Source organism: Gavialis gangeticus, unplaced genomic scaffold (genome assembly GCF_001723915.1).
Source record: "Gavialis gangeticus isolate Ggan-Ray unplaced genomic scaffold, GavGan_comp1, whole genome shotgun sequence".
In the NCBI taxonomy this organism is placed as follows: domain Eukaryota; kingdom Metazoa; phylum Chordata; order Crocodylia; family Gavialidae; genus Gavialis; species Gavialis gangeticus.
The window spans coordinates 43,295,105-43,305,368 of NW_017728997.1; the positions used below are offsets into that span (position 1 = coordinate 43,295,105).

The window sequence follows — 10,264 nt, forward strand, 5'->3', positions numbered from 1 at the left end:
AAAATTTTGTTTTTTTTCCTGGATTTTTAGAATATTTTGTTGACATTGAAAAAGTCCTGCAAAATCAGTGCATTTCCAAACAGGCATGTGACATGTTTTCACCACTTCCCCCCCCACTACTGGGGCGCTCCTATGAGGCCTTCTCCAACCCCTACAGCCTCACCCGGTCCTCCGGTGTAACAACAACAAAACAATATCATAAGCCAACCGGCTATAACTCAAGAACTAAGCCACCTGGCTAACCAAACTCTAAACCATCAGGTAGTTTCTCCTCCCAAAATCCCAACCCGGGCTTCCTCCACCCGGTCTCCTCCCAACAGAAGCTGCTCAGGCCATCAGGCTTCTTTCCTCTGCCCACTTCCACAGAGCTCCTACTTCCTCAGCAGCCCAAGAGGAACTGACCCTGGTCTCAGCCTGGCCTGTTTATATACGCCAGGCCCCGCCCCCTCCTGGTCAGCTGACCCCTGTGGTTGCCCCGGCAACCAACACCTGTCCTTCTTTAGGAGCAGGTACTTCAGTGCCCTATGACATATATACTTTCAGAACATGGTTTAGGGAGCAGAGTGGAAGACTGGATAAATCCTACTCTTCTTAGCCTACATCATGTGTTAATTCTGCCTAAATAAGAGTCCATGGCTGATTTGGATTCATCAAGTATTCACAAAATTTGATGTGCATGGTAGACAGCTAGAATTTCTTTACTCAAAAATTTTCACTGGTAGAAATTTTGTATCTCTGAATGCAGTCATGGGGAGTGGCAAGTCAGTTGCTGCAGCATCAGATGCACTAATACTTACATAAAACTGATTTGAATATTGGAGAAAAGCTAATATATCTGGGTAATAAAGGAGTACAGGTTGTCCAATATCAATTGTTAATATCACCAATTTTGTACACAGCTCAGCACTGCAATTAATTATTATACCTTTCTGGTGAAATATGGCAAAAATATTGTTCAATATGCCTTAAAGGCTGAAGATACAACTATCCTTATATTTCCTAACTTCAAATTACAACCTAAATTCCTAATTTTAATTTCCATTTAATGAACCATTCTAGGTCTCTACAGCAACTGACACGCAACCTGTGAAATCTGCAATTACCTTCCGGCATAAGGGGTCAAACACTAATCTGCTCTGTAGCATTCAAGTGGCTCTTGAATCTCTTTAAGCCTTTATAAAAATATTCTATTCTGAAACAGATTTTCTATTTTAAATTCCCATTGGCTATGGAGAATGAATCTGTAGGTATCCATCCTTAAAATATTAGTACAGATGGAAACTCAGACATTAATGGGCTCACTTCACAGACAATAGTCAAACTTACAAATCAGTTGACTATTCCATGTGGCAGTGGACTCAAGATAACACATGCACAGAGTGCCATGATCAGCAGAAATTTCTCTGATACCACAGTACAACAATAACAGCTTTGGCTAAAGAAAATGACACACTGAAGTCCAAGATGGAATTGACTAGAAAGTTAAGGATGAGAATATCATGCATGCAAGCATCTGGGTCTACTTGGAAGGGTCCTCTTCTAGTGATAGCTAAGAACAGTGGACAACCTATAATATAGCAGTACTTTTGCAATCTCCATACTCTCCACCAAGAAAAAACTTCCAGACATCAGACTCTCAACAATATGTGAGACTGAAATAAGATACTATGTACTGAAAGACGGGCCTGAGACATTACATGTGAAAGTAAGCCTGTGAGACTCATCCTAGACAACACATCACTATTATTAAGACAGGGTTTTTTAGGAAGTAGAGACATGTGCAGACAATGAGTCATAGCTCTGCCCTGTTGGCTCATTTTTATTGTGAGCAGTTGTGTTTATATTGTTTGTATTCCTGGGCAAGACAACCAGCTCGAACACCAACATAATGCAGTTGTGGAAGCAAGACATGGAATTAGCATTTGGGGACAGCAGTGAAATAGATTTCATGGGCCTTACAGAGATGAATGTTATTCTGTTATTATTTTGTATGTTATGAGTGAAATTCTTATACTGTAAAAATTGGTGCAGTTTTAAAATGTTTCAGTGAAGTGGAGCTGGCATGTGGTTGAAAGACAGGGTTTTAGGGGCAGGTGGTAATTATAACAAAGACGGGAAAGTTTTAATTTACACAAAATACACTCAAGCTACTGTCTTTCTATTCTACCCAGAATTATATAAATTACTTTGTTGCCTTGTGCAATTGTTATAGAAAATCTAATAACTGTCATGAATCTGACTTGACATTTCTTCTACGATATAGCCTTGGTTCAAAGCCAAAATTTTCCCAAAGAATATATCTTGAAAGAGCCAGATTTGTAATGTTCTGAATGTTTCTATCCATTATAGGGAACTGAGGAAATAATAAACCCAGGATACAGACTAAGAGGGTGAGTCCCCAGGAGCATGAACATATGTTTCCCCGGGGACAAATAGTAGGTGACACATATTTGTGGCACTGCTAGCTGTCCCCAGAGAATGCCCTTGCATGCACACACTGGTGCATAGCAAATTGCCCCCGGTGGGAGTAGGGGAGGCTGGGGCCAGCACCTGGGCTAGCCTCAGCAGCCTTTCCTGGAGTCTTGGGGATCTCCTGGGGCTGCAGCAGCAGCAATCCGTGTGTGAAGCCTGGCCATGAAGCTAGAGCATGGCTCTAGCCAACCAGAATCCAGTTTCGGGTGGTGCACACTGCTGCCACTTGCTCCATGCTGCTTTTTTTGCCATTTTTTTAGATACCAGGATTTCCCAGTATATAATTTTGCCACCATGCAGCAAATATGCAGCATGGTGAACCAATTCATGTGTTCTATGTGCATTCTGTGGCTCCTCAAAAGGCTTTGAGGCACTGCAAAGTGCATATTCCCACTCAAGGGGATGCAGCCAGAAGGTGCAGAAAAGGTGATGGGGAATTCCAATATATGTCTCTCCACCTCTTTCTCCTGATTTAATTCAGAGATGAGAGAGCTGGAACCAGTACTATTTTCATCCACAAACCTATAGTAAAAATAAGGTAAGTTTATGCTGAATTAATATTGTCTTCAATGTATGCATCTTCATGCATGAAGCCTCACCATAGCTGCAGAGGCTCTCCACGCTGGCGGCAGGCAACACCGATACAAAAAGGAGGACCATGAAGATGCATGAAGCCTCACCATGCCCACCAGCAAGTGCCCATTCCCAGGCAGTGCGTGAGCGAATATTCAAAGCAAGGCGGTCACAGTCTCTTCTCTTCCTGCACCTATCTGGAATCTTGTATGTTTGCCTTATTTTAATGACTAGTTTCTACTTCGTTATTCATGACATTTTTTAAATTTTGTATGTCACATTTTGTACATCAATATTAACTTCTATATAAAATATTTTAATTTAAATAACTTTTAATTTATTCCACCAGCCAAATGTAGTTTCATATTCAAATGCCATATAATAGTTTAAGGAGATTTATACCTGATTAAAAGTTCCTGTGATCATACTTTAAAAGAAACAGGTTCAAATGTTTCCAGTAGTTTTGCTATATGTTTATTGGGCCTGTGGCACCAAATAACTGATCTATTTATTATATGGTTGTTTTTCACTCCTTATTTATGTTGTTTACATATTTAAAATGGTGAGTTTTCACTTGCCTGAAAAAATGGAAAATGAAAAAGTCCTACACTTGTTCAGGTGCTACTTTTAAATCATATGTACAGTGTAGTAACCACAGTTTTTACAGTAAACATCAGCGGATACAGATGCTAAATAAACATTGTATTATATCATCCTAAATGAACAGTTAAGATGGTACAAAAGTGGGCTTCTATCCTGAAAACATGGGCCAAATCCAGATGTGCAGGCACGTATGGTTTGTGGTACTGCAGACGTCTTTGTGGCACCACAAACTGAACATGTTACATGTTAAGCCACGCATGGCACTGCTAATTTGCAGCACTGGGGCAAAATTTGTTAATAGGATTTCATAGTTTCATAGTTGGTAGGGCTGGAAGGGACCTGAGCAGATCATCAAGTCCGATCCCCTGCCATGGGCAGGAAAGAATGCTGGGATCAAACAACCCCAGTAAGGTGTCTATCTAGCCTCCTTTTGAAGACCCCCAGGGTAGGAGTGAGCCCCCCTTCCCTTGGCCCCTTCCCTTGGCAATTCCTCCCCCCCCCCCAAAAAAAAAACAGAAGAAAAAAGCAGCATAAAGCACATCAAAGTGGTGTGCGCCAGGACAAACACAGAGACAGGGGAGCACGTAATCCAGGCTGCCTACGTGCTAGCCCTGTACTGAGGCACTGTCTGCCCCAGCCAGCCACTTCACAGCAAAATGTGTCCCACTGCAAAGAGCAGGGGCAGGGGCATGCACTGCAACACAAAAGTAGGAGCACAAATTTCTGCCACTACTATTTGTGCTGCTATAAATGCATTTCCCTGCTCATGTGGACCTGGCCATCATGGTGGCTAAACAGCTTATTGATACCATGGACTTACTATCATGGAATCTTTTTACAGTATCCTAACAGGACCACTGTTAAAAATGGGATGAACTTTTGTTCTTAAAATTAAATCCAGATTGAAATCCAAATTCCACTGACTCAACCCTGGATGAAAGCAGAAGTGATTCAGCTAACACATAGATCAATATTACACACAACTTGTTTTTACCTCCCATTTTTATAACACAGTAATATTTTGGAAACTTACCTTGAAAACTTTTGGCTGGGGCATACATTCAAAAAGTCTCAGGTGGAATTGATCTAAATTACATGGTCTTCGGTAAGCAGCGTAGTTTAGATCAGTAGTGTACACTACACACATTCATTCTTAGGTAAGGGTTGGGGCTGAGGGCAAATCTGAGGCTGGGTTCCGCCATTTTAAAACCAGTCTGTGCATGCTGAACTTTTCTTCTCTTATAGATATAGAGCAGTTTTGCATGCCAAATTTCTGTTCTGTTACAAGTATCGACTAATTTCTGATCACTTCTTGTCGCGGAGCAGTGAGATGCCCACTCCTAGAAGAGCAGAAACTGCCTGGGAAGAGAGCCCAAAGAGAAAGACAGGAGCCCACGTGCAGGTTACCAGGGCAACAAGCCAGATGGCAAATTAGCCTGCACCTGCACATGGTCAGCTGACCACAAGGGGCAGGGCCCTAGGCCCATATAAACCCCAGGCTGGAATGAGGGAGGGTAGTTACCTGCTAGCAGCCAGAGGGACAGGAGCACCCAGTGACATAGCAACTGCCTGCTATGCTGCACATAAGGCTAATGGGGCTCCATGAGCTCCACAGGTACGCTTGCCTACTAAACACTTAGTGCCAGGGATGAAGTTCAATGCTTTTAAAGGGGCAGAGCACACCCTGGTCTTTTGTATTATGATATAGCCCATGGGCTTATGTTTGTTTGCTGTTTATAATACCAGTGGTTTGGGTGAGACTATATAGGGAAGGAGGAGGCCTCACTGGGGGCCCACTGCAGCATGGGATCCCCGGCACCAGAGAGAGTGCCGCATTTGGGGTGCACAAACCCTGGCGCCAGAGAGGGTATGGCATTTGGGGGCACAGACCCCAGTGCCAGGGAGGGCGCAGCAACTAGGGGGTGCACAGGCCCTGGTGCCAGAGAAGGCATGGCATTTGGGGTGCACAGGCCCTGGCACCAGAGAGGGAGCAGCATTTGGGGCGCACAGACCCCAGTGCCAGCAAGGGCACGTCATGAGGGGCACAGAGACAAGGCTGCAGAGAGCCCAAAGAGGACAAAGGTGCCAAATCATAGCAAGGCCTAGACCAAACAACATCAATGTCATCTGCAAGGCTTGGGGCGTGGTAAAGGGGCGGTTGGAGCCACACATATAGCCCATAAGGCTGGGGTGTCCCGGGACATGTATTTTAAAATGGGACCCACAAGGGGTCCGGGACCCATGGGGTTCAAGGAAATCCATCAGGACCGTGTCCAACAGGACGTGAAGGCAGTCTCCCTATATTACAAATACATCAAGATGTGGTGGGCAGGAAAAGAAGGTGCCCATCGGGCCGAACTGGCACAGTCGAGGGGCCCTAGGGGTAACAGCCATCCTCAAGGACCCCCATCCCGTGACACTTATACTGATAAAAGTCTCATGTCTATACCTGGCCTTTGTCTCACACGATTTCTTACTTAAATAATAAAGAGGTAACATTTTAAAGTGACCTTCTGTTTTTGTCACACAAAGAAAAATGTGCCAGATACTTTGTATTGGTATATTCTGCATAAAGATATAGGTGAAATACATCAATTTCAGACAGGAATACAACTTCAGTTTTACTTGGTATTCTTCCAGCTACCTCATCACATTGTATCAGCAGCCTTTCCTCCATTGTAAGGTATCACTATGCTTGAGTGGGCCTCAGAGACTCAGATTCCATGGAAACTTATACAACTATCAGAACAGCTTTGCTCAGTTGACTAACAGACAATTGGAATCTCTTTACTTTTTGCACCATCCCAAGTTAATACAAATGAAATTGAATTAAATTAAAAATATTCGGAAATAGAGTGCAAGATGGGGGTATTTATATTTTTCCATTGAAAGTGTTCTCACAGTCTTTTTAGAAAACTCTAAATTATAGCTGTTCAACACAATAAAGTTATATGTTAGTGCAACAAATCACTTAGGAATACATAGGAAACATGAGATCAATAAACATTTTCAAAAGTTTAAAGACATCTGAGATGTATATTACATGTTCAAGAAGCAAATTTCTTTTATACTATCTAATATTAAAGAAACTCAATACATACATTGCATTAGCATAATTTACATATTTAGTAACCACAATTCAAAGAGTCAAGAAAGCATGTGCACCACAGCATAGACCAAGGCAAGGTATGCTTGCATTTTCTTACCTACGTCACATGGGAGGGGTGTCCTCAAACAGGCACTTTTATGTAGCTTTTCCTTGGTATACAAGTGTTATATCAAATATTAATATAAGAAAGGAGGTGACAAATCCATTCACTAGTCACAGCTTCTAACTTTCTTATGACATCAAGCAAGTAGGTGGACTCAGATCAGATGCCATTTGACCAAACTCAAATTGAAATGCCAACTTCCATGTGAAACTTTTTTTCTGTCTAATCTTGTACCCACTTGTTATATATTCTATAAAATTGTAAATGCTTCATGAAAACAAAATCACAGTGGACATTTTAAAGTTGCTCTTGCTTCCTGGATCTGTGCATAGTTAGCAGTCTCTGAAGCATATGCACTTAACCCAACACAGGATCTTTCCTTAACATAAATTTATTGATGGGAGAGGATAGGTAGACCAAGTTAATGCATACTGTATCCCATCTCATGGGTCCTGTGTGGAAACTGCAGCTTGAGGCAGTAAAAACCAAGAAAGCTGGTGATAGTGGAATTTCTACCAGCCTGGTTTTGTTGAAATTGGATTGGTTAAAGCAGTACACTGCGGAGATCATTGTGAGGCACAAGACTTTGGGAAGATGGCCCCTGAGGGCTAAGTGAGATGGGGTGAATACATCCTTCACACACAATGAGGCTGTTAAGTCATATCAGCAGACAGATGTGAAACTCACAAATCCGTAGGTAACTCCACCAATTGTTTTCTTCATTCCATAGCAAAACACACACTGACAATATGTTTTCTTACTTGTGTTATATCCCTCTTTACTAGAGTTTACAGAACAGTAAACTTGGATGGAATGAATAAAGATTTATTTTTAAAAATGCATTTAAAATTTGACAAAGCCCTTTATTTTATTCTGATTTCATACAGATAGCTTCCCCAGCATATAAAGCGCTCTCTACATGAAATACAATTGGTCAGTAGAATTCATATCTCAAAATATTTTTTCCAGGAAAAAAGATCAAAAATAAAGTTTAAAACTTATTGATAATAACTCTTAGATGAGGTAATTAAAAAATTTAAAACACTACAGAGGTTTCATGATTCAAAGCATATGCTGATTGCTGTTTGGAGCCGGAGAAGTTTTTCCCTAATGAACAAAAGATTAGGTGCACTGAGGGCTTAGTTACCTTATCTGTAGTATCAGATATAGATTTACCACTGGAGACAGCACAGCCAGACTGGTTGGATCCATACAGACTGTTCTGGTATGAGGAATTAAATTATTTTGCTGCTGCATATTGTGTAGATAGTGCAAATGACACTTCCTGTGAAGTACAAATTGCATGAGGTTTTCTAGAGGTAAAATTGCTGTTGCTCCATTGAATCTGGTTAAGTTCTGGTGACTTATTCACGCGGAGAAAGCTCACCCATAAAATTTCATGAACATTTAATGGGCAAACAGGTTGCTGAACCTTAGCAGTAGTACCAAACTTCTATTAGTATTTATTGAATGGTTCTACTATACGGCATTACTTTAGTTTATCATTCATAAACAGGCATTTTTCATGTTTTAATCTAAACTTTTATTATGCCAATTGTCAGTTGATCAATTCTGAGACTACACATCTGAACACCATTAAGTGTAGCACAGTTGTAATAAAGATTTAGAATAAACATGAGAAATGTATCTTTCCTGTAAAAAATAAAAATTGGTTTCTATTCCCCTAATATCATTTTCCTGGTATAAGTTTAGGATATCACATTGTATGACATTACAATTAAATGGTATGTTTACCACTGCAGTTTACTACTAATACTTCAGGGTTTTCAGGTCTAACAAAACAAGAAGCTAGTTACTAAATCGATCATTTTAAAAAAGAGAGAGTGAGATAATCAAACCTTTAAGTAATATTTTTATCCCCCTGAAAAGGGAAAAAAAAAGAGTTGTCTTGGATACATTACACTATAAGACAAAGGTAAACATACTATAGGTTCAAAGTCAGTATTACCAACCTAATGTGTTATTGTCCATTAAAGTTAGTATTAGAAGCTATGATTAGTACGTTCTAATCTGGTATAGCAGTCCAAGGATATTTACAAGAGTACACCATCTTCAAAAGGTTATGAGTCAGATTATTAGTAGTTATCAAGAGGAAAACAATTAAGCTAAAATATTAATAATGTAAATAGAAATATCTGCAGTATGTTGAGAGGTCAAGGTTAGTAATCAAAAATATATAATGTTTATTAATTTGTGCGGTAGTCATATCCAAATCCTAAAAGTTAATGTTTTGTCTCTATATGTCCATGTTATTTTAAAATGCCTTCAAAGCAATTCTTCTTTTCCATCCAAAAAAACAAACACAAAGTAAATCAGCTTGGGGTTGAATTTCTCATCTATTTACTTATTTTTAAAAATAGAATTAATTCATTTAAAAACATGAATAAACTACTGAATAAAATACTATTTATATTCTCGCGCTTGCTTTAACAACTACGTATATTTGACAAAGAGGTTGTCTATTTCTCTCTCCTATTCTCTTTCTGAAGTATTTTCCCCCTTAGCTGTGGAGTTCTGCCATAGGAATGATGAAAATGCTGTATGAATTCCAGTGAAGAGTGACAGAAAATTCATTCCACTGACCATTCACTTTATCTGGAAGGTCATTTTAAGAATCCCAGTACTGTACAGAATCTGTGACTAAATCAAGAAAGCAAAACTCCCTTACCTTCTATTGGTGATGTCTTTAAACGTCTACAGAGTCCCTCTGTGTCCCCATATGTCTCTTTAATTTTTACTACTGCTTCTGTTCCTCGAAGTTCCATGAGGGAGCGCAATTCCTCCAGTGTGCACCCAAAATCTCCTGCATGGTTGGCCTCATTTCTTTGGTTCTTGGTATAGAAATCGCTATTTGTCATGTCACCCATTGTTGCTGTTTATATTGCTCCACTCTGTATATTTGATGGAATTTTAAAATTGCTTAAAAATTGCAAGGAAAGAAACTCAAATTCCAATCTAAAAGAGTTTTAAAAATCCAATGTGTTCAATGAGCTCTGAGGAGAATGCCTCTGATGACTGAGGTGTCCCTGACAAGCTCTGAGTCCACAGGATGACTGCTTTCAAGGCTGCAGACAAGCTCCATTCCATTCACTGCTTCCCATTATGCTGAGCACAGACAGTAGTATCTACATGTTCATCTCTTCCAGTGGCCCTTTGGAAGCAAACACAAAATACTCATTAGAAAACAGGACTTAGAAAGCTGCTTTGAAATTCATTCTATCTGTTGCCCCCAACTTGGTCTATAGAAGAGTCTACATAGCTTTGTTGGAAGATATTGCAGACAATCACCACTGACTCCCAAGATTCAGGTACCGCTAGCTCTGTCGTAATACAGGCTCTTTACAGCTACAGCAGCAATAACAGTGTCCCTTACTTTAATCAAG

General features: G+C 40.3%; 1 protein-coding gene across 6 annotated transcripts in view; it reads right to left on the bottom strand.

Annotated features, from left to right (window-relative positions):
* ATP2B2 (ATPase plasma membrane Ca2+ transporting 2) overlaps positions 1-10,032 on the bottom strand; it is a 744,290-nt gene extending 734,258 nt beyond the window's left edge. For all 6 annotated transcript variants that reach the window (XM_019505109.1, XM_019505107.1, XM_019505106.1 and 3 more), the window contains exon 1: positions 9,550-10,032. In XM_019505109.1, the coding sequence (XP_019360654.1) occupies positions 9,550-9,748 (199 nt within the window). In that variant the 5' untranslated portion in view covers positions 9,749-10,032. The remainder of the gene's footprint in view (positions 1-9,549) is intronic.
* Positions 10,033-10,264: the final 232 nt, after the last annotated feature.